A 24,097-nucleotide genomic window follows, 5' to 3' on the forward strand; every position below is an offset into this window, starting at 1 on the left:
GTTTTGCAGGATGCATTTGGCTGTGTTTTTAGCTGTGGGTGAATTATTGGATGAAATATCATAGAAAAAGGTTAATTATATTTAATGAAAGCACTGCAATCTTTGTAAAGTAGTATTAAAGTTGGTAAAATGTAGAAAATATAGTATGCAGCATTCAACTACGCACTATAGCCAGTGGCTGGTGAGCTGTTGTAAGGTTCTGCGTTTCAAAATGTGAGCAACGGACTTTTGAGCTGTTAGTTAGTTGTGCTGCGGAATGTGTTCAGTTCAGCATAACTCTTTGTTTTCCCTTTTAGATTAGACAACATTTGTATGATGTGTATTATCCACTTCGAGGCAAACAAATGTAGAGTCTGGAAGTCGATGGACTCATTTGGAACTGTTAAAAAAGATACTTACTGTTCGCTTCCAAATCTATCAAACTATCACGTTTGGATTTATTATGCGTTTTTCCTGAAAGCATTTCACGTTCTGAAAGAACTGTACGGGTATGGGTTGTTCACTGCACACCAATGACATTAAAAAAACCGTCATTGGAGCAAAAAAGAAACACGCAAACAATGTGACCATTTACTTTCTCCTTTTATTCCGTGCCGCAAATTTACTCATTCCATGTTTCTGTTTTGTTCAGCATCATGTTTCATTTTTTTTGTTGTTTTTACTCTTAAAAGCTAAATTTCTGTATCTTGTGTACGTGTGTGAGTGTGTGAGTGCATTTTCTGCGTTCTGTGTTTCATCTGTTTTGTTTTGTTTGCGTTTCTTCGTTTCACTTAGCAGCTAAAGGTTCTTTTTTTTCTCATTTTTCATCTTCATTTAACTGTCCTTCCCTCTCCCACTCACGCTCTCTCTCTCGCGCTCTCTTCCCTTTTTTCGATTTCAACATCCCATTATCAATCCTTACAGGCTACAACGTTTCTGCATTTTGTTTGTCTCTCTTTGTTACTACTACGATTTCTTGTGTGTGTGTGAGTGTGTTTTTGCTTCTTTGTTGTTTTGTCATTGCATTTTCATTTATTTGTTTGTCTGTTTGTTTTGTGTTTCTTTTCTTTTTTTTGGTAGGTTGAGGTTTTCAAACCAGTTTTTGGTTGTTTTTTGTTTGCTTGTTTTGCGTTTCTCAATTTTAATCTACTACTTCTATCTGCGCTTACAACAGTAGGCGCGGTGATCTCGCCGGCGGCCGTTCCGCACTCTACATTTTCTCGACACGGTGTCTGCAACTAACATCTTAACTTTTAGGTGTTTTTGTGTTTCATGTGTGTATGTGTGTGTGTGTGTGTACGTATGTTTGTGTATGTGTTCACTACTACTTTCTCGAATTCTCGGCCACTACGAATCGCACATCTCGCTTCTGCCTGCTACTTCCTTCGCCGGGCAGGGTTACTGCGGTCTCCCTCTAGCTGGAGAGCTTTTAAGCATTTCTCTTCTGTCTCTCTTTTCCGTTTCCCGCCTGCTGAGCGGTGTAGTGGTTGCTCAGTAAATCAGTTTTGCATGTTCGTATTCGTATTCTTCAAGAGTGCATTTTATTCCTACGCCGGTTTCATGTGAGCCTTCAACGTGTAACTACCAAACATGCATCCACACACACACATACACACACACACACATGATCATGCTTTGTGTTTTTTTTGTTCATTTATACTGCTACTTTCATTTAACATCCTTACGCACTAGGCGACTTGAAAATAAGACCAAAAATAAGTTTTCTGCTTCTCTTTCTCTCTCTCTCCCTTTCTCAGTGTAAGTGTGTGTTTGTATGTGTTAATTCTTAATGACGCAACATATAAGCAGCATGCAGCATAATCTGCAAACATTAATTATTCTTCTTTTTCTATCGTTTTAGTTTTTTTTTGTTTCCGTCTTTTTACATCCGGCTTCCGGAAGTGAGTCAAGAAGATCGTTAGAAGTTAATGTGAGTGTGTTTGTATGTATGTGTTTGTCTGTGTAATGTAACGATCTGCAAACCAAAAGCATTCCAGCCCAAAGCACAATTGGATGTTTTTCTTCTTCTTCTTCTTCTTCTTCTTTATCTTCTTCTTCTTTTGCTTCTTCTTCTTCTTCTTCTTCTTCTTCTTCTTCTTCGTCTTCTTCTTCTTCTTCATTTTCTTCTTCATTTTCTTCTTCTTCTTCTTCTTCTTCTTCTTCTTCTTCTTCTTCTTCGTCTTCTTCTTTTTAGAGCAAACAAAAGCCGAGTGTTTGATACTATTTTTGCTCTCTTATATGTGTGTGTGTAGGTATGTGTTTTTCCCCCCGCTCTTCTTTAATCCATTTTCAACACACCAATGCGCGCGCCTCCATCGAAAAATCCGCCATATCTTGTATAAAAACAGAACCGAAGGTGGAAGCCCCGTTCGCATTTAAATTTTTCTTCATTCTAATATATTGTAATTATTATGTGTGAGTGTGTGTATGTGTGTGTCTGTGTTTATGCTGTATCGTTACTGTCAAATTTAAATTCTCTTTCGTCCCGCCAGTTCACGGTACGATCTTCGTGTAGCACGTGTTTCTCATCCATGTGTCACACACACGTGGTGGTGCTGCTTGCGCAAAACATGCAACAAACGTTGATGTTGGGGGAAAAAAACCCTGATAGGACAAATTTAAGCGGAAGTTGCAGTGTGTTTGAGGTGTCATGAGTCGCGTTTTACTTCGTTTTGTGGTATGAAAAATTCCTGATTTCGTTTATACTCCTCCTCCTTCCCCCTTCCTTACTTGCGCTGTTGTGTGCTGCGCACTATCGTATCGCGTATCGCTCGTCTTTGCGCTCGTGTTTCTCGTGTCTGTATCTGTGAGTGTGTTTGTGTTTGTGAATCTGTGCAGGAAGAATTACGATTGTTGAGGCTTGCTCTTGATTTCTTCATTGTTTCTTCAATGCAGCGGTTTACTTTCTAACTTACTCTCCGTCTTCCTTTCTCTTTCTCATTTTCTCCCCCCTAAAATCGTCTCATTTCAATCATGCTCGTTTACTCATTTAATTTCACCTAACTTTTGTTTTGCATTGCTAATAATAACATTTTGCTTTCGGGTTTTTTGCTGCTGCTGCTGCTGCTGCTTACAGAGAGGCACACACAAACGAAAAGCGGAAGGGAAAAGCGGAAAAGCGGTGGTGTTCAACAAATAGATAGATTCTGTTTCGTTTCTTCTTCAATTTCCCCGTAAGCCTTTTTTTTACTTTCTTCCTATCGTACACACACATGCACACACCGACATCATTATGGTGCTAAATATTTCCTTTCTTTCTTTTCCTCGGTTTCAATTGCATTTCCCCGTGAAAGCGTGCAGTAATGTATGGCAAGTACAAGAGTGTGTGAGAGAGAGAGAGAGAGACAGGCAGGACCACTAGACCAACAGGGGTGGCTTCTAAGGAACGCGACGTAAATGATGGCGTAAATCGCAAGCTGGTAGCTGTGTAGCTGTAGTAGGGCGCGGAATGATGGTATTGGAAGTATAACTTAACCTTAACAGCAATTGCACACACACACACACACACAGACTGTTGTGGCTCTTCCCACGTGTGCTCGTGCTCGTGCTGTTGCGCCAGCAGAGCAAGCCAAACGCAAGTACCGGAACCCGGAAGCACTCCAAACGTTCGCCTATCATCCACACGCCTCTCTACTACTACTACTACTACTACTGTGGCGCGCATCGCAAGTGTTTAGGTTGCGTGTTTGCTACGCACGGGTTGCCGCCGTTGTGTGAGGCGCTCCCTTTCTTTTTTAAACTCTAAACAATTTTTTACCCTAAATATGTTCTTACAAACTAGCAAAAATTTCATTTCATTTCATTAATCCTAAGCCACATCACACCGCCATCTTGCCCACTGTCTCTCTCTTTCCACGCTGTCCATCGGCTCTTTCGGACTCTTCTCCTCCTCCGTCCGGATCGGGACGTCATTTCTACGGCCCCAGTGTGCCTTTCCGCACACATACACACACTACTGTAATACGTTACACCGGCTCTACATAAATACGCGCTAAGAGTTTTGTTTTTCATTTTCACTTTGCTTCTTTGCTTAATCCTAAGTAAAACTACTCCTACACTGCCGGCTTGCGGGATCATTTCATGTGTTTTTTTGCTTCTCCTGTTCGCTTTGCATCCATCAGCTACTCTTAATCCTGTGCTGTGATGGTGGTGAGTGTTGGGTTTGCTTTTGTGTTGGGCGCCCCTTTTACAACGATAAACACGCGCGCGCTCTTTTCACTACTTTGCTGGCACAAAATGCCGAAACTCACTCAGCCAATATACCGAACATTCGCACGTGGATGTGTGTGTGTGTGTATTTGGTTTCGTTTTTTCATTTTTCCTTTTTTTCTCTATTCCTATTCTAACGACAGTTTCGCCAGTTTCGGAGGTTAGTGCATACTCAGCCCATTACCAAGCGCTTTTGCTTTCTACACGTCATCATGTTTACTTCCCTCATTCGCGTGGTGCGCTCGTGTCTCGGTGCTTCAGTTACATTTCTTGTTTGTTGTCTTTCGTTTACTACTGTTGCTATTCTGTCGTCCAATTTACTTTCATTCGTTTTTTTGTTTTGTTTTGCAATTCAATCTGTTTTTTTTCTTCTTTTTATGCTCTTGCATTCATTCTTCTTTTTCTCAGTTTAGCTCTTTCTTTTATCTCTTCCATTTCACCTCTTTCTGTTTCAATTTATTTGTTATTTTGTGTGTTTTTCTTAATTTAAAGAAAAGTTTGTTTTCATGAAAAATAACAGCAACAAACGAACCACATTTCATTCAATTTGAAGTGTAAAAATTAGTACAATAATATTAATTCCAAATGTATGTAAAACTAAACCAATCAACAAACGCCGAGCTCTCCGGTTCGCTCTACTCCAAAAATCCCTTCAACAACAACGGCTCCTACACTCGTGCGCACCAGCTCCACGGCCTACTACGAACTTTGATGAACATGGTACACCACTACTACACATGTGAAAGGGCCGCCAATGGTGGTGGTGGTGGACTACCAAACAAAGAAGTGAAAAATTACAACCAAGTAAAACATTTCATCAGACTACACTCAGACTTCAGTTTGATCTCATTCGCATTCTCGCACCGTGGTGGATTGCACAGGTTTGCTCAGGTTTGTCTCTGTGTTTTGCCGTCTGTATTTTGTCTACTAACACACCCTAGCAAACACTCCCTCTACCTACACGCTAACGCACGTTCACTGCAACACTACAAACACACGCTTAAAGACAACGGCTACATACGCACACACACACACACCACACCACACTACACGATACAATAGCACGATACTACGCGAACCCGAACGTGTTGTTTGTTTGTCTGCTTTTGTCTAACCTGGCGCTTTGCACTACACTATTTTTCTCTTTCTCTCTCTCTCCCTCTCTTTCTCTACTCCCTGTTCTCTTCTAGAGCGTTTGTATGTGTGTGTGTGGTAATAAAAAGTCAAAAAACCACAAAAAACTCCACGTGTACCCGGCCTATCTTCACTGCTCCGGGGCTCGACTCTAGGATATCTCGACTAAATCGACTAAATCGACTAAAGCGACTACTACTGCTACACCTTCTGCTTTCGGCTGCTTCTACATGCTGCTCCTGCTGCTGCTGCTGCTACTGCTACGTCAGCGGCTACTGCGCGGTGTCATGAAACAATCCTTCCCCTACTATCGAGTGACCAGATTTTTCACCCCGAGCGCCCTACTACTATCTATCTACTTCGATCACCTACACACACACACAGACAGTCACAAACACTCAGACACAGAAACTACCTACGTGCGCTGTCCGCTGTGTTTGTGTTGGGTGGTGGAAAATTTGTAACCTGGCGGCCTGCATTAAACCATTCCGGGTGATCTTCCATCTCCTTTTCCCTCCAGAGTATGTCTTATCCCTTTTTTTTAAAGGTAAAAGGTAAAAATGGTTCGAAAAAATCACCGTGCAAGAAACCGTGCGCCAATGGCTGCCAACCTAATACTCGCTGCCCTTTCGCTGCCTTCCCGTTTATGTTCGTGTTTCGTGCTTTTCCGTTTTTTTTTTTTCACTACACACTGTGCTAGAGAGAGTTTTTGTTTGTGTTTGTTTCGTTTTGCTTCGTTTGGGTAGTTGGTTTGGGGTGAAGAATGGTGGTGGTGGTGGTGGTGGTGGAAGCACCCAAACACAAGCAAAAACAAAACGATTGTTGGCGGTTGCGATCAAATCAAATGCTGTGTCCTGTCACGCCATGTTATGCGCTTTTGTTTGTTTGTTCGTTGGAAGAGAGCTCCACTACTAAGTCTCAGTACTATCGCTGTACTATCAGTAACTCGCGTGCACTTTTTTGCGAGCTGCACTAGTTTTTGTGTGCGAAACGCAAACTGTGGAAGAATGTTTTGGATTTGTTTCTGTGTTTTCTCTCTCTCTCTCTCTCTCTCTCTCTCTCTCTCTCTCTCTCTTTTCTCTTGTTCATCATATTGTTTTTTCGGGAATTTATAAAGTGTGCGTTGTGTGCGAGCCATTCTCTTCTAAATACACCAAACACACACACACAGCATTTTTTCTCTTTTCTATTTGTAACACGTGGTTTTGACGACGCAACAACTACACACCTACACAACACCACCCCCTTTCCCCCCACTTTGAAATTCAAATGCCTGCCACCAACAACATCAACAACAACAACTACACGCACGACGACGCACAATAAGGGAACACCCATCAGCCGCATTTGGTTATTCTTCGTCTTTTTTCCCACATTTTGTATACATTTTAGTGTTTTAGTAGAGTGTGTGAATGATCATGCGATGTTTTTTGCTGTGTTTTGCACTGAAACGGTCGCACTAACGGCGAAACAAAACCTCACGCTCATACTACAATCCAATCAGCGGAAGGGAAAGGTAAAACAGAAAGAAAACCACACCAGAAGGTAACGGTAACGATCGATCGATGGCAGTAATATACTTTGTACAAAAGTATGCAATAGTATTCACAATAGGGAACCCCTCCCCCCGGGGTTTTAAGGGGGAAATAAATGGACGAAACAAATGATAAGAAAAAGCAAAGATGTAGTCTAACTGCCCTGGTGATTTGAGTTAGTAGAGGAAAACAAGCAGCAAGCGATCATGGAGGTGATCATTATTAGCTACGTTTAGCTAGGGTAGTATGATCAGTCTTGTCATTTTTGTTTTGTTCGTCGGGTAAAATGTACGCTAATAAACTGTGACTAACGATAGAACGATTTCGATATAGATGTGTTCAAAACAACGTTAATTTATAGTGCAATAGATAGGTAGAGAGAGACAGAGTGATAGGGCTTTCTTGCTTCGCCCTTATTTTTCTCTGTCATCTTTCTCGTATTAATTTTGCTAATGATTATTATAACTGATCGACTTAGAGCTGGGATCATCAGAAGATTAAGAGCAAAAAAAAAGGAATAAAATTTACGTTATTATAGGTTCAGTTGCTACTAAAAATGATCATTAAGCAGTGGGGAATGGTAGTGTGCTAGTAGTAGTGGTAATGGTAGCAGGCAAACAAGAGACAAACAGGGCAAGAGACTCTATTTACTCTGTATCACAGCATGAAACATATTATCACATAGCGTACGTGCATCCCTTCTCTCTTTCGTGCTCTCTCTCTCTCGTTCTCTCTTTTGTGTGTCCTATAAATAAGCATAATAATATTCCACTGCATTTGACTAACCTCTCCCCAAGCTCTGCTTTAGCTCCTACCGCGTAACAGATCTTTCGATTGAATTTGTGTGTTTTTCTTTTTACTCTTCTCCTTTCATTCATTACTTCTACTATACGTGATTATATACGTTACGTAGCTTTTGTATGTGATTATAGGGCGTTTTGTCTTCGTCTTCTTTTGTTTAGATTTGTGAATACATTTGTGTGAGAGTGAGGCAAAATCATAAGCAAACGATGATCGAGGGGCTGGTTGGATTGACAGTATGGGAAAAAAGGTTGTGCTTTTCAGTACGATCGTTTCAGTGTTTCAACGTGTTTCAATGCCAGGGGGCCAGGGTTCTCTTTTTCGTTCTTCCCGTGCTTCATGAAGATTTGTAACGATTTCGACAGTTATGACCAGTTGTGTTGGGTTGTTGTTTTTAAAGGGCAAGTGTGCATGCATAAAAGCGTGTTCTTATTTGCCGTGTTTTTTTTCTTCTCTCTTAAACATCAGTTCCTTTGTCTCTCTCGCGCGCGCGCGCCCTCGTAGTACTATAGAGTTTGTAAACTGTGCACTATTGGGCACATCTTCCCTTTTCCTTTTTTTTTTTGGTTTGTTTGTTTGGGGGAATTTTTGAATGAAAATTCAACAACGGTGGAAAAAAGGGACTTTCAAAAATATTTGTGTAGAAAAAGTATGTTATTCTGTGTTTTTGCTTTTGTTTTTCGCATCTTTCTTGTTTCCTCCTTTTCTCCCTTTCATTTCCACAATCTTCTCGTCTGCTTGTTTTTGCAGTGTGTAGAGCTCTTTTTTTTTCTCCTTCAAATTTGTTTGTGCTTTTTAGTAAAGCATTTTGCACTCAATTAACAAGTTTGAGATGTTTTTGTTTTCTTCCATTTACTTTGCCCTTTTTTGTTTTGTGTGTTTTATGTGAATTTTCAATCTTGCTGTTTTCGCTTTCCCTTTCGTTTTACTTTCTTATATTGTGTTTGTGACAGTTTTGTTCACTTCGCTCGCTGGTTGGTTTTTGCTGGCCAAACGCAATCAAATCGCATCAAATGGTGATAAAGGCACAATTGTCCTATTTTTGTTTTTGTATTCGCCATTACGATGGACTCGCCAGGCTGAGTGTGCGGGAAAAAGGATGTAGCAGCGGCAGCTGTAGGATAAATGCACACGTCGCAACGGAATAACAGAGTAACAGAGAGCAAACTGAAAAAAAAGAACACAAAAGTAACCAGTGAGTAAGAATGAAAAATGAAAATAGGAAGATAAATTAATAATAATAAAAAAAAAAGAAAACACTTACATCGCACAGTCAGTGAGAACTAAAACAATTTAACATTACACATGTGATATGGGTGAAAAAGCGGCAGGAAAGCAAAACAGTGGTAAAAACAGCAACAAACAATGACCAATTTCGCTGATGGAGCACTTTTGTTTTGTTTTCTCATTAATTTCCCCTAACTGTACGGAGGACGCACTCGGTTTCAGCTTCAAGAAGGGCCTTGCTCGGTACTACACACTCATGATCCATTTATTTTATCCGCAAATGTTCGTTACGCGCCGCGTTTTGGGGGCACCACGTCGCCATCATGTCTGTGGGTGTGTGTGTGTGTGTGTGTTTGGAGTGTTTGGCGGCGACGGTGCCCGATCTTTCCATTTCTCTCTTGAATAATCCTAATTCATTCACAACTTATCTTCGTAAACGTTCACTGTTTCGTCAAGCGAGGAATCGGGGAGAAGAGGGGGGACGACAGATGGGTGAAAAAGGGGGCGAGGGGGCATACGATCGTACTATCCGATCGTACGCAAAAGTCGACTAATTTCTAACGTGCATTTAATAGAGCAAAAAAAAAAAAAAAAAACAAAACAAAACTCAATTCAACGCGATTTGCTAACGAATCTAATTGGAAATGAATTCGTACACAAAACAAAAAACTAACACGAGACACGTGTTCGTCGCTCGTGAGGCAAATGCACTCAGAAGCCTTTTTACGTTTTTTCAGAGAAAGGGAGAAAATGGGTTGGAAGTTTTGCTTCTATTTTCTATGCTTCACTTTTCTTCGCTCACATTGTTTCGATCATCTGCTTGCGCAATCATTCTAGATTCACTTTTCCTAGAGAACATCATTCTTTTCGTACCGCGTTCTTCCAACGTTAAGCGCTATCACAATCACACCAAGGACAAAAGTGGAAGAAAAAGTAAAAAAAAAAAAACTAAAATGGAAGAACTATTGTGAAAAACGTGATCAACACACGTCAGTGTGGAGAGTAAAAATCAAAAACAGAAAATTATATGAAAATAATACAATAACACGCTGTGGTTGTGAAAGTCAAATCTAACAACCAATCAGTCAGTGGAGACGCAAAAACAACGGGACAATGAAAACAAACAAAACACAAACCACAAATACAGACACAACAGACGAATCTGTGCATTTTGTGGGAAATGATTTGAAAATAGGGGGAAAACTAAGGGAGAGCGCTGTGGAGGGGCTAGTTGGATGGGGGGGGGGGAAGAGTCCTTCGAAAAATCCTACTTAACATACTAAACACACTAAAAACTAACCTTATCAAGCTAGCGCGTGCGGGTATCCGCGGGTCGCGGCATTTACTGACTCTCTACACACACTCTGCCGGCTGGCGGGCTTTTCGAGCTTTCCTGTGTATGTGTGTGTGTGTGTGTATGTGTGTGTTGCTTTAAATTTTCTACTCATTCTTCTCTTGCCGTTTTCTTCCACTATCCAATAATAAGCCCAGTGTGTGTGTTTTTCCCCTCGTTTCGAACGCTTTCCTTTGCTAATTACTTCTTCCACGTCCAACCTGCACACAGTACGACACAAAAAGCACAGAAAAAGACGGTCCCCGAGGAGTGTGTGGTGAGGGGTGTGTTGTTCTTTTTTTTCTTCTTCTTCTCATTCGCTCCCTTCCTCTCTCTCTCCCCCGCTTTCATTGGGATTTGCATCAATTTGCTTCTGCAGTAAATCGTTCGTTCTACGAGACTAAAATATAAACTAGTTTCTTACGCTTTCAGCTTCCGCCGCCGGAGTTTCGTTCGCAACGTCGCACCTGCCGGCGCGGCGGCGATATCCGTCTGTCCGGCCCGTTCTCGCGCAAATTTCAAATATTCCCCTGTCCCCTATACGTGTTTAACCTTACGCTAACTGTTCCTGCTCCACTGTTTCGTTCCGTACCTCCCAAAAAACAAAACAAAACAAAACAAAAAAAATCCCAGAGCTTCGCCGTTTTTCGCTCCTCTCACGCTTTTTAACGCGACATTCTTTTTTTTTTCTTTTTTTAAATTAACAAAGACACAAAAACACATTTTCCACACATTGGAATGGAAAACACAGAAAAAAGGGAAAAAAGGGCAATAAAGGAGAGGGCAAAACAAGAAAAACAATAAATTAAAATTAACTCTACTAAAACTCGGGCGACGCATTTTTCCCACAAACTGCACAGGGAAGGGCAGACAGAACCAATCCAGCTTTCCAGTTTGGAAGGGGGGGGGGGGGGGAGGGCGGATGATATTTTGGGGATTTTTTTCATAAATTTCCGTTGGAAGGGTGGTTAGCTCCCGGGGAAACCATAACGCACACTTACTCCGCTGGAAGCGATCAATCTGTGTATAATCTACACCAACTCCTCTTGAGCGGTGACGATGATGATGATGATGATGATGGGCATTAGAACAAAGCCTAACCGTTCCTTTTTCTTTGGATGATCGTTTAAAGATCGCGTGGCTTCAGTTTCGTTGCGCACTCTACAGTCGCGCGTGCGATTAAGACAGTCTTTTATGCGCGCACAACAATCAACTACTCCAGAGCAAGCAAGCATTGCTCTGAGCTTCCACCACCGTGCCCCTCGCGAGAGCACAGCAGTAGCCATGTGCACCGGTTCAAATTCAAAAGCCGTTTTACATCGTGCTTATGGCACGGGGGCCACTCAACACGAAGTGGCGGCGAAACAACACCTCTTCGCCATCTCGCTAGCGTGCCCACAGTTTCGCATGTCGAGAGTAGCATCGGGGACAGGGACAACAAGCGCAGTTTTGAGTTAGTTATTCAGTCATTACGCGGGTGTCGGATCGTGTCGTTTTGTCACACGATCTTACATCCATCAAATTGCTGCTTAGCAAGATGATTCGTGCGGGAGGGGGGGTTCGTATCTTGTCGCGCGTTTAGTTGCGCTGCTTTTTTTTTCATTCGTTTAGTTTCATTTCGTTTTCGTAGTGCGCGCTTGTGCGCGGTGTTTGCGGTAAGCAGGTTCAAACCGCGCACCGGTTGCGCGTGGCATCGTGTTTTGAGGTATCTTCATTTATTTGGCCTACCTTTCTGCGCGCAATAAAAAAAAAGAGGTGAAGGGAACGGAAGCGTTCTTTACCTCTTTCGTTAGAGCGTTTCTTTCGCGTGGCACCCTCAGTCCCGGACAATTACGCGCGGCTGCTGTGGCTCAGTGTGGCTTTCTCCAATGTTATCCCTTTTCGATTGAACGGCGCATCGTCTCGTTTGGTAAATGCGTCCTTCACACATACCCCTAGCAGTTGATCTGCTACGATCAACGTCTGCTGCCCTAATACTACCTTCAATCATTAGCTCGCACGCGCGTGTGTGTGTGTGATGTGTTTGTTCTTGCTACGTCAAGTCATTCTCATTTCGTGGAAATGATGATATCTACTACGTATGCGGTGCTCTTGCCTGCTTCGTCGCTAGCCATGATCGGTGTACATGATCCTCACGGGGGAGGGAGGGTATTTTTGCGACCCTCGCGATCATCTTCGCTCTTTCGATTCTTCCAATGTGTGAAAAAAACAAACAAACAAAAAACGCACTTTTCAAATAAACTGCCCTAAAAGAAACACGCGATCGAGTGGTTGCGTTGCTGCTGTTGCGGCTGCTGGGCAACTTTGTTCATCGTTTCCTCTCTTTCTCTTTCTCTCTCTCTCTCTTTAGATCGTGTTTCAGCATTTCAAAGTTGGCGATGGTGATGGTTGGGTGGTTGTAGTGGTTGGTGGTGGTGGTGGTGGTTGTGTCTTGGCTACGGGAGGGCGGCGGCGGCTGCTGGCTGGCCTCTTCCTGTGGGTGTGATCTTTACGCGCGGCACCGGCAAGATCTACTTCGGTGCGTGCTGATACTGCGTGGTGTACGCTTCGTCCGGCGAGGCGGCCGTGCTCGCCTGCTCCGTGTCGCCCATCTGCAGCGTGTGGATGACCGACGTCGGATGGGTCGGATAGTACGGATAGGCTGTCGGGCTGATGTACTGCTGCTGCGGGAGAGATAGGATCGGCTGGAAGAGTACGGAAGTGGAGCAGTGGATTGAATTAGTTTAAAGCAAGAACTAGCAGTCAACTAAAAAAAAAACCCATACCGAGGAGCCAATCTGCAGTGTTGCCAGCTGGGGCATCATGCCGTACTGGACGGCGGCTGGATTATCACTGGACATGATCATCGAGACGCCACGGGGCTGCACCGGTGTCACACCGTCCGTCTTGTACGGTGTGCCGACGCTCAGGTGCGAAGCAGGAACCTGAACGTATTGCTGCCGAGCGGAGAGACAGAGAGAGAGAGAGAAGGTTCACATGAAATGCACGCGCTCAAATGCACCCCGCGCCCCATTTGCCCTCGCCTCGCTTACCCTTACCTGCTCCTCAACGGGGGCAATCGCCTGCGTCATCATGTAGCTCGGCACCCACTGGGAGCCGGGCACGGCGTAGCTGCCCATCTGCGGCGTGCTGAACCCTCTGTACGGCATGTTGATGTGCGTGCCGACGTTCACGCCGATGCCGTTCTGCTGCATGTTCGGATCGTAGGTGACCGGGATGCCTTCGGCTCCCTCGCGCCAGGTTCGCGTGTTCGGGTCCGGGCTCTTGAACGGGTTCTTCTTCTTCGACCCACCGTCGGCGAACTTCACCAGCAGCGGTTCCTTCGCGTTCGGCAGCAGCGTGCCGTTGAAAATCTGTATAATCTGCTCACACTTGTCCCGTGATTCCATTCGCGCAAAACCGACACCTGGAAGAAAGAAGAGATGTTAGTGAGGTTATCTCTCTCTCTCTCTCGTTGCGTGTACACGCCCTTACCTTTCGACTGCGCATTCTGATCGCGCAGAATTCGGGTCGAGATGACCTGGCCGTACTTGGACAGCAGATTCTCCACGTCCGTCTCTTTGTAGTTCAAGGGAAGATTCGCGATGTACAGATTGGTAGGATCCTGCTCCTGTTGCTGCTCAGCCGGCACCACCATCGCGGGGTCCAGCGATTCCGTGCGCAAAGTGTTTCACATGATTCATGACAGATAATTGTCGCGGGGTTGGATATTGATGTGGGTGTGTGTGTGTGTGTGTGTGTGTGTGTGTGTGCAAACGGATGGATGTATTTTGTGCATTTAAGGGAGCATTTTTAGGTGTTTCATCACCACACAACACAAAAACAAATGAAAGGGCATGAGGGGGGAGGGAGAGAGAAGAAAATTCATTAGTATGCTTTTGCGTTGAGATGTTGTGCCTGCGCGAAGCTCTTTCTCTCTCTCACTATCTTTCTGTCTCTTTCTTTCTCTCTCTCTGGTTCTTTTTCTAAGGAGTTTCTCTGCTGTTTCTCGTTTTCTTGTTCTTGTGGAGTAGGCGAAATTGGAATGGTCTTTACTTTTCTTAACTAACAAAAAACTAAAAAAAACGAACGATCTTTTTTAGTTTGATAAGAGCACGAAAAGAAAGATAGAAGAAAAGGGGTTGGCGGAATGGGTTGTCGAAGTGGCGCACGTTTTTGTTGTTTTTTTGTTGGACGGACAGAGACAGTAATCAAAACGAATTTGTCGGACAAAAGGTACAAACACACGCGCACGTGGACTTTGCTGGAGGGGGGGTGGGGGGGGGGGGGGCGGACGATGTGACCAAGACACCGATCAAGACACTGGAATGCTGGACAGTGTACTTGTAGACAACTCAGTTTCACTATTGGGACATGGTACATGGAGGCAACAGCAACGGGACAGCAAGGGGTCAGCGAGGTCATGGTGAGGATTTTGAAGATACGATTACGATACACAGCAAACAGTCGATCAGAGCAAAGTCTTCAAAGAGGACGACAATTTTAGAGCATTTAAGCAATACACGGAGAGCAACGCTCTTGAACGCTTGCATGATTGACGAACGGACTCGGGGAGTCCTTGGCGCGGATGTGTGATTTTGTATGAGAACCAAGCGGGCGCCGCACAACAATAATGTGAGATGAGTCAACACAAGGGAAGGAGTCACATCTAAACGGAGATCGCATAGTTCAGAAACATCCAGATTTTGAGCAACACTAGATATAGGAGACGAGCCTAGATTTGGGTTTTTTATGGGTAGTTTTTTATGGCAAAAGTAGCAAAACGCGTACACATTATTACAGTCGACACCTGACACACGGACACCACCGGGAGTCGGAGAACTAGCCTCGGAGAAACGGAGAACTCTGAACAAATGTATGTGTGAGCGTGTGAAGAAAAATGAACCAAATCTGCCTATAATGCCTACGTTCCTTGCGTTCGAAACTCTGGTATTACTGTTCTTAAAATTGGTATAAATGGTGTATAATTGGCCGGCTCACTATGCACGTTTTTGTTTGGTTTGTTTTTTTTTTTTACTTTTGGTTGGTTGGTTGGAAAAATGGTAATTAGATAAATGTATATGTATATATATAGATACATGATAGCAAACAAAATGCCACTAAGAGCTAGGTTGAAAAAGAGAGAGAGCGCTAGTTTTTACAAAAGTTGTGGGGTTTCTGTATTGGTTAAGCTTATAATGATTAAAAACAAACAACAAAAGGGCCGAGCATATTATTATTATTATACAGAGAGAAAATGAGTGTTGTAGTTGTTTTTTTTTTGTTTGGTGAGATAAATAGATAGTAGTTTTTTTTAGTAGTAGTGGTAGTATTTACTATACAAACAAAGTACAGCTTATTTACGATGTAGTAGCAAAAGGGGGGCTTCTTTTTTATCCGCTCGCAACACTCTCTATGACTAGGGGGGGGCTAGGTACTCATTATTACTGTCGCTGTAATTTGCACAGCGCTAAAGAGCTAGCTTATTTTTTTAACTTTACTTTCAAATCTGATTCTAGCTAAAGATAAAACTCTGAAGTTGTAAACGAAATGAACGAATGTCTATTTTACTAGAAAGGCAAAAAAAAGAACTGTAGCAAAACAGAATAAAAAACACATCACTATAAAGAGCTATTCAAAGCAACACTACGGTAACAGTCGGTAACCCTATCTCTTCGAGTGGATTCACTTGTTTTTTCCTCTGATGATAGCAAAATGGAAACGAAAAACTAAACTTTAAACTGTCAAATTGAACACAAGCACATGTGCGACCGAATTAAACACATAAGTATGCATGTTTGTGTGTAGTTGTGTTGCACGGATGTCACGGATTAGCGGGCGCATTTGCACAGACAGCAGAGCGATTACGATACAACCATCATCGTAGTAGGCACAATGCTTGAGATTTTGCAGGGCGGCAGCGAGCGCATATCATTCTTTCCGTGTGTTTACAAAATGTTTGTGTGTGTGTTTTTTTTTTAATTGTGAATAGTGAAATTTTACATACAGTTAGCATTCTATTAGAAACTGGTTAATACTCTGATGTGCTTTGCAATTCATTGTAATACTTTGTAGATGCTCATTTGCTCGAATTGTTTTTTGTTTAGTAAGATAACGAGAGAATCAGTAATCAGGTCGCGGTTTTGCAAGCGAAACACGAGCCGTTTGGTTTTGGATTTTTTTACAGAGATGTGTTAACTGTACACTGTAGCGGGTATGTAGATTGTTTTCTTTTCGATTTTTGTAAAAGAGATTCGAATTTCCTTTTAGAAGCTTTGGACACATATGTACAACCATTTTGGCTAGAAGCTCGATGTTTTCGATCAGCTTTCATACGACTGAACTAGATATGCGATAAAAACGAAATACGACAAAAACTGTCAAACTCGGTATCGGTACCACTAAGCGCTAAGCTAAGTAGAGGAATAGAGAGAGAGAGAGTATGAAAAGCACTTCTGTGTTGGATATACTAGGCAGCGTACGGGGGGAAGAACCCAACAAAGGGAACAAAGGAGGAGAGTGATCAACCTTGGTTGAACTTTACATTGTACACGTGAAACATTACATACTAGCTATACCGGGGGATTGGATTCTTAAGTACAGACACACTGCTGCTGGACGTAGGGATGGATTGCTTGCTTCTTGGAAACATATTGCGATAGTAATTGGAGCAGCTTCCTTTGAGCAACGGGTGAACATGGTTTTACTCCCTTTTCATTGACAAAGCTTTTTATGGGAAATAAGCTAAGAGAGAAAAAAAAAACATGATTTGGATGCTCCTTTTTTATTTGATCGCTCTACCCTATTAATACCATCATTCGTGCGTTCGTGGTGTGTCATTCGTGTTGCACATAAACCCGCCCATAGCATAAAAGAGGGATGCACATAATCCATCCCTGCCAGGAAAAAAAGGGGTAAGACTAAGCTTTCCCGGGTAATGCAGGTTCCGGTGGGGAGTGGTGGTGGTTAAACTGTTGACAAACCGATTTTCCGTTTTACTGCCCCCGGCTGTGTTTGTGTTTCGGTGTATTGTTTTGTCTTTTCAATTTGATCGTCCCAACAATTCACGGAGCGGTAAAATTGATAAATAAACCCGCTGGTGCGATGATGTGGAAACCGTCAAGCAGTGTGGAAACGCGGGGAAGGGTTTAAGCTTAAGCCGGAAGGTTTTCATCCTCAGCTTGCCCTGATTATCCTTTGTGAAGCGCAACGCGTTAAATAAACCTGTCCATATAGCACGTGAGGCAGGAATATGTAAAAGGGTGGGTGGGTGTACACCCCGCCGGTCGTGGTGGGTAGTTTATCTGCAGTTTATTGCCAACTTTACTGGGCATTACATACTATTATTACACACCAATGTTGTGTCCAGGTTGGACGTGTAACGGGAAACCGAGTCGGTAGAAAAGCAACAACCCAACATACACACCCGGGCAAAGCAAAGATGCAAATCGTGTAATTTTTTATCGTTTGCTCGTAAAATGATTACGACTAGAGCCGCTGGGGCTGGCTGGGAAAGAGGGGAAGAAATGAGGAGTTGCATCATCGGATTCTTTTTGCACAGGGGCGAGGATTCCATAAATCTTTCTATTACTTTGCCTTTTTTTTGCGCGCTTTATTATGGCGTCGTGTATAGTTATTGTGTAGCTCCCCATGTGGGGGCGCTGCTGTACCGTACCCCCCCGTACGGGTGTGGCAATTATTACTTTTTCTAATTATAACACGTAGCTAGGCTAGAGATGTTTGCTGTCATAATGTGGCAAAAGCACCCACAATACCAATGTTATTAAATAATAAGCTATTTCCTTGAATTTAATATAACTTGACTGCCAGTTCAGATAAGATTTGAACTTAGGACCTTTGGTATACAAGGCCGAGCATTTTGCATGACACTAGGAGGTGTACTGCTAAACACTGCAAGAGATAGGTTCTAAATGCAAAATCATGAAGGTCTATCGTGATTTTGTTTCTCTACAGGTGCACCCTAGTAGTTTTCAAAACATTAGTAGTGCCAGCTTACCAGAGTCCTACAGTTCCATTTTAAGTGTAGATACCTCGTTGAGGGAGGCAATTAATACTATCCCTGATAATCTTCGCTGGATGACAATTCCCAACATTTTTGTGGAAAGACATGGCCAACCAAATGTAAACCATTTTTACACTGACGGATCCTCATCAGAGCAGGGCATTGGTTTTGGTGTATATAACACGTGTACCGAAGCATATTTTAAATTACGCCAACCATGCTCAGTTTATGTAGCGGAGCTCGCCGCAATCTTTTATGCCTTACTGTTGATAAGTGCATGCCCTCCGGATCAGTATGTAATTTTTTCAGACAGCCTAAGTGCTCTTGAAGCATTAAAATCCGTGAAGGCTATTAAGAGCCCAGACTATTTTGTAAAAGAAATTCTAAAAGTCCTAAGCTCCTTGTTTGAAAAATCGTTTCGAATATCCCTGGTATGGTTGCCTGCTCATTGCGGCATCTTAGGAAACGAGAAAGCAGACCATTTGGCCAAGAAGGGTGCTTCGGAAGGGTCTTTTTACGATAGACCTATCCTCCCTCACGAGTTCTTACGAGCCCCACAAGCTTTCTGCATTGCACGCTGGCAGGGCTTGTGGGACACGGATGAACTTGGGAGGTTCCTGTACTCGATCTCTCCTAGAGTTTCTTTGAAACCTTGGTTCCGCGACATCTCTGGAGAGCGTGCATTCATTCGAATGATGTCTAGACTTAGGTCTAATCATTTCGCATTGGGCGCACATCTCCAGCGTATAGGACAGGTCGACACAAAAGCATGTGGCTGCGGCCTTGGATTTCACGACATAGACCATCTTCTATGGTCTTGCGTGGAATACGAGGCTGCACGACCCACTTTGTTGGATGCAGTCGAAAAACTGGGAAGATCTCCTGGTGTTCCCATCCGGGATATACTAGCTGGGTCAGACTGGAGCCTTCTAAGGATCATCTTTGAGTTCTGCAGGGCTAACGGATTAACTGTGTAATATTCCTATAACAGAGCTATTGTGGCTGGCTGTGTATTGGTTGGTCGTTGTCGTTGTCATGCACTCTCACGCCGATGGCATGGATCGCGGGGTGCTATGGAGGGACTTGCTCCCTCGTAGCATCTTCGCGGTTTTTGGCAGCGGGGTGCGGTCATGTATCATCGTCGTGCGGCTTGCTCTTGCATGGCTGGCTGAATGAGTTATGTATCCCACTCCCACTCCATCTGTTTGTCTTTGTGCTACATGTTGTAAATCGCTAGTTTGCTTGTGATAAATGACTGTACGTATGAATGAATGAATGAATGAGCGTGGTTTGTATGGATCTTGGGTCAGCTACAGCTTGAGACAGAAGGTCTTTGCATGGACGAAGTCCTTGTAAAGATAAACTCTTCAAAAAGAGTTCCGCGAGAGTTCTCAAAGCACCTCAACTCTGCTACCAGAGGCAAGAATGCAGAATGATGCAAACTAACCATCCCAAAGAGCCCTGGAATATGGATTGGATTAAGACCCCTGCAATGCCCACGGACAAGAGCGGACTACTTCAACGGACAAGAACGAACCAGAAGAATTCGAGCAAGCCTTGGAAAATTTCTTTTCCACAGGATAATGACGAAGCATATGATCTCGACCTCTGCCCCCTCTTATTGGACCACTCGACAAGGACAAGGATCGGATTTTGACAGCAACGTCCGAGCACACCCGGGATATGGTGCCCTCCTAAAGCTGCGAGAAGGAAATGTCTCGCAACAGTCGTGTATTAAAGATTAAACTGAATTTATATGTACTCTAATTTTAAGCAATACGGCAAAGCCGTCCCTACTGAATAAAAAAAAAAAAGGAGGTGTACTGCTAGGTGTAAGGATAAAATGCCACTTAAACTCACGACATCCAACATTGCCGGCTTTCAGATCTAGTTCTGGAGCTGAATCTGGACAATGATAGTTATTGCTTGCAAATATTCTCCAAAGGATACAACAAGGATCGCTTTTTAAGTGAAACTATCTTCTAAAAGTACTCCAAATTTGATGAACGATTGTACTCTTCTACACACAAGCAAAACCCCCCCTACACGATAGTGAAACTTTTACTGAAACACAAGCGCTAAACTATGATCGGCGGGACGGGGCTTGAACGGCGGGGATTGAAAGGATTTGCAGCATTTTCTAGTTCACAAAACAGGGCAACAGGATTACGACGACTACTGGCAAACTAGGACAAACTACAACGTTCGGGCGACGTACGGATGATTGGACGGAATCAGCGAGGAGCGAATCTCAAGATGTACGGGAAGCAACAATCGTAGATCGGTAAACGGAACACAAACAAACAACACTAGAGTAGACCGCAGCACAACTGATTGGGGAAACACGGGTGATGGGAGTTTGGGAGTCTGTTTTTTTTGTTGGTGTTGTTCATTGAACCACGGGACGGAACTCACTAGCAGGTGAAACATTATTTATATACTATATTTATAACAAGAAGTAGTAGTAGTTGAAGTAGTAGAAGAAGAAGAAGAAGTAACGAGAAAAACAAAAACCACAAACACACAACACTATCTCTGTCCGCTATGGTTCAAACACAAAATTTGCGCTCGCACTGCGTTCGATTCCATCCCCCCGACTAATGACGATGGGGGCGACAGATGACGCAGCAGAGACGCACTAAAAGAGACACTATGGTTTTTTTTTATAATATATATGAAACTCCTCTCAGGTGTAAACACAACAAAACTTCAAACCTCTATTCTATATGGCACTAATGTTGGATCGCTATTTTTGGGCAGGTCAGAGCTATTACGGGTGGGACGGACTGGGGGACGGTTTGGGGTATTCGCTTATCAACATATCTCGACTAATGGCAACAAACCAAGTTTGGAGGGGGGGGGGATTTTCGACGGTGTTGGATACTCGGTTCGAAGCTCGGTACCGCTCTATTCTAAAAGAGGCAAAGGGACACGTGGAGTATCGGGAGAGGAAGCGGGAGTCGGAAGATGTTTTAAACACTCATTTCTATCAAAAAACAAACACACTCACACACGCATACACTCATACACACTCTAGTGTCAATTGAGAAAACAGGTAAGGAGACGCGTTACTACTACGACCTCCCCGTCTGTCGTCCCGGTAAGTGTCAACCGGGCACTTACCGGGTTTTCCAGGAGTTCTCATAACTGTGAGACACTTTATTGACTCCTTCTTACGTGAAATGAACTTAATGTAATGGGAATTGGACTCTATAGCACACTGGTTGGACAAATCCAGTTGGAATTCCAAAGAGCCTGTCTTAAAAGGGTGCCATAGAGTCCAATTTCCATCATATGAAGCTCACTTCCAATAGGAAAGAATCAAGGAAGTGTGCCACAACTATGAGAACCCTTGGAAAACCCTTTATGCAGTCCTATGTGGCGTGGATTGGTATGTACGTATGTGTGTGTGTGGAGTGTGCTGTAGGAAAATCCCTCCTACCGTGTGTCGTTTGTTTTGGAATTTTCAGTTTAAAAATTGTCTGAAGTACGCTCCCAACTCTCTAACACGTCATTGATCTTAGGGCGAAATTAAAACAAATGGAAGGATATCGCACAAAACAATACAAGAAAAAAAAATTAACAACAAAACAATCCAAACAAGATGAATGAGATGTAGAAAAGAGATGTCTTGGGGGATGTGGGGGGTTTTTGAGTCAAAACGTCAAAACTGCAGTATCTCTCGCGCACATGTTTCCAAAAAAAAGGGCAAGAAAACAACGAAACAATCTACATAATTGGTTAGTACTTTGGGGGTTCGGGGGAGAGAGTACACGTTAGTGGGGATAGTAGTAGTACGATAGAGTAGTGTAGTATTAACAGTAGAGTGCACACACACTGTTATCTGCAGCAGGTAGCTTGCACACACACACACACATGCTAATAGCACAGGGTTCGTTAGTGTGAGACTGAAATTAAGCTACTTCGATTCAATGGTTGAAGTACAACAGTAGTAGTAGTAGTAGTAGCCCATGCCCAGAGTAACTTGGTTAGTATGTGGTGCGTATATATGACATTGTTGAGGGGTTGGATGTCGTGCCAATTCACATTGTAGTGTGTATGTGTTTTTTGTACAAAATCGCACATTTCAGTCGATTGTTCTCTGTTAGAACGTGGAAGTAGGTACGTGTTTGTATGTGTTTTATGTTTTCTGTTTGATGTGTATTGCCTCGTTTGTTGCATTGGATTACCCATTAAGTGTGTAAGTTTTTTTTTGGTGTGTGTAATTGTGTGGGGCATTTTGTGGGAATGGTAATGGCAAAAAAGGATGGATCAAAAACCATCCAACAGAGTGGGAAAGAATCAGAAGCATACTTGGGAAATTGTTGTTTTTTGTTTTGTCCCAAGCTGCTTCTTATTGCAATGCTGGTTCAACAGTGTGTTTGAAAGAAAAAAAAAAGGTTCATGAACTTTGACCCCATTAGTTTGCCCTCGCAGGCGTGCTTTAGGTTCGGTGGTTGGGGGGCACAGGCAAGAGGTACACCGTTGAGTGGGTGTGTATTGCAATTTCATTGAAGTGTAATATTAATTATTAACTCGTTTAAACTTCCTTCTACCTCCTTTCCAAAAGAGAGAAAGAGAGAGAGGGAGCACGATATGAATTCTGCAAAAGAAAAGGGCAAGGGCGAGACAGTATAACAACAACAGCAAAAAAAAAGCAACGAGCATTTGGCGTTGGCGTTCGCGTTATACACACGGCAGGCAAGTTTAGTTGGGTTTGTGTAACAGCGCGTGTGTGTGGGGAAAAGTAGAAGTAGAAGTAGCACACAAAAAAGAGCTCCAAGAAGGACCAGAGAGACTGCGTGCACCGGAAGTTTCCTGTGGGTGTATAGCGACAGCAAACCCTAAACAAAAAAAATGGTAGGGAAACTTTTTCTCCACTTTTCCAGCCAGCCACCATACCGTGTTTGTTGAGGACCTTGGGGGGGGGGGGGGGGGGGGGGGTTGTCTTTTTTGCGCTCTTATTGAAAGTTTTTCCCCCAAAATCACGACGGCTAGCCGGACGGATTCCAGGCCGTTGGGAGGTGCTTTTGGCTCGTACTTTTTGTTTGGCTTTTGCTTCTTTTCTCCCTTTAAGTTGGGCTGTTTGTTGTTTTTGTTGTGTCTCGCAATGAGATGAGAGTGAAAATTAGCTTTACGAATAAAGCATTCAAATCCCCTTTTGGGGGATTCCGTTTTCAGACGGGGATCGTTCGCTTCGTTCGGCAACCTTCGGGTGTGATTTTTGTTACGGGATAGTAGTTTTTTGTTCGTTTGTTTGTTTGAATTAGCTTTTTTTGCTGATTTGTTGTTGCAGTTACCGGGTGAGGGGGGGGGATGAAGTACGGTTAAAGGATAAAGCCGTAATCCGCATGAAGACGGATACGGGCCGCTTCGAAACGTAATAAGAAGAAAGGAAGAAGGCATGAAACGTGAACACGTAAAATTGGGTGTTTTGTTTTAAAGGGGGAAAAGTAGAAAACGAAGAAAAACTTTACACTTCGCACAAACAAGAAGAGATTTTTTTTGCTTCAAAAACATACAACTCAAACAATACGAATAGTAAAATGTGAAAAAAAATCGATAAATGACAATTGATGTCAGATGTACCTTATAGAATGCAAAAAACACACAACACCAAACCGTTGAACCAAAGAAACAAACAAAAATAGTGTGAGAAAAAAAAACACACACAAAAGTAATCAATAGAACACAACAGTAATGGGTGTAAAATCCATTGGCGGGATATATTAAGTCACTGACGTTGTCGGTCCGTTTGGCTAATTGGTGGGATTGCCTATATTTAGTCAATAGTACACACACACACACACACACACACACACACACAAGCCGTCTGCATGTCCTCGTCCATGACAGTTGGTGTTGATGCGTGTTGAT

The 24,097-nt window shown here is 43.1% G+C and overlaps 1 protein-coding gene and 1 long non-coding RNA gene across 32 annotated transcripts in view; one reads left to right on the top strand and one right to left on the bottom strand.

Annotated features, from left to right (window-relative positions):
* Positions 1–563: 563 nt before the first annotated feature.
* The window catches only part of LOC1276638 (protein alan shepard), a 203,991-nt gene continuing 180,457 nt past the window's right edge, over positions 564–24,097 (bottom strand). For 23 of the 31 annotated variants that reach the window (XM_061645397.1, XM_061645402.1, XM_061645392.1 and 20 more), the window contains 4 exons: positions 13,693–13,834; positions 13,251–13,624; positions 12,984–13,154; positions 564–12,902 (listed from right to left, as the gene is read on the bottom strand). In XM_061645397.1, coding sequence (XP_061501381.1) covers positions 12,729–12,902; positions 12,984–13,154; positions 13,251–13,624; positions 13,693–13,834 — 861 coding nt within the window. In that variant the 3' untranslated portion in view covers positions 564–12,728. The remainder of the gene's footprint in view (positions 12,903–12,983; positions 13,155–13,250; positions 13,625–13,692; positions 13,835–24,097) is intronic. The other 8 variants (XM_061645403.1, XM_061645399.1, XM_061645394.1 and 5 more) reach the window with 1 other exon arrangement.
* LOC133391383 (uncharacterized) lies at positions 17,962–20,178 on the top strand. The gene is made up of 2 exons (XR_009764886.1): positions 17,962–18,093; positions 20,039–20,178. It is a non-coding gene; the product is annotated as an uncharacterized LOC133391383 (long non-coding RNA).

This window comes from Anopheles gambiae, chromosome 2 (assembly GCF_943734735.2).
Source record: "Anopheles gambiae chromosome 2, idAnoGambNW_F1_1, whole genome shotgun sequence".
NCBI classification, from domain to species: domain Eukaryota; kingdom Metazoa; phylum Arthropoda; class Insecta; order Diptera; family Culicidae; genus Anopheles; species Anopheles gambiae.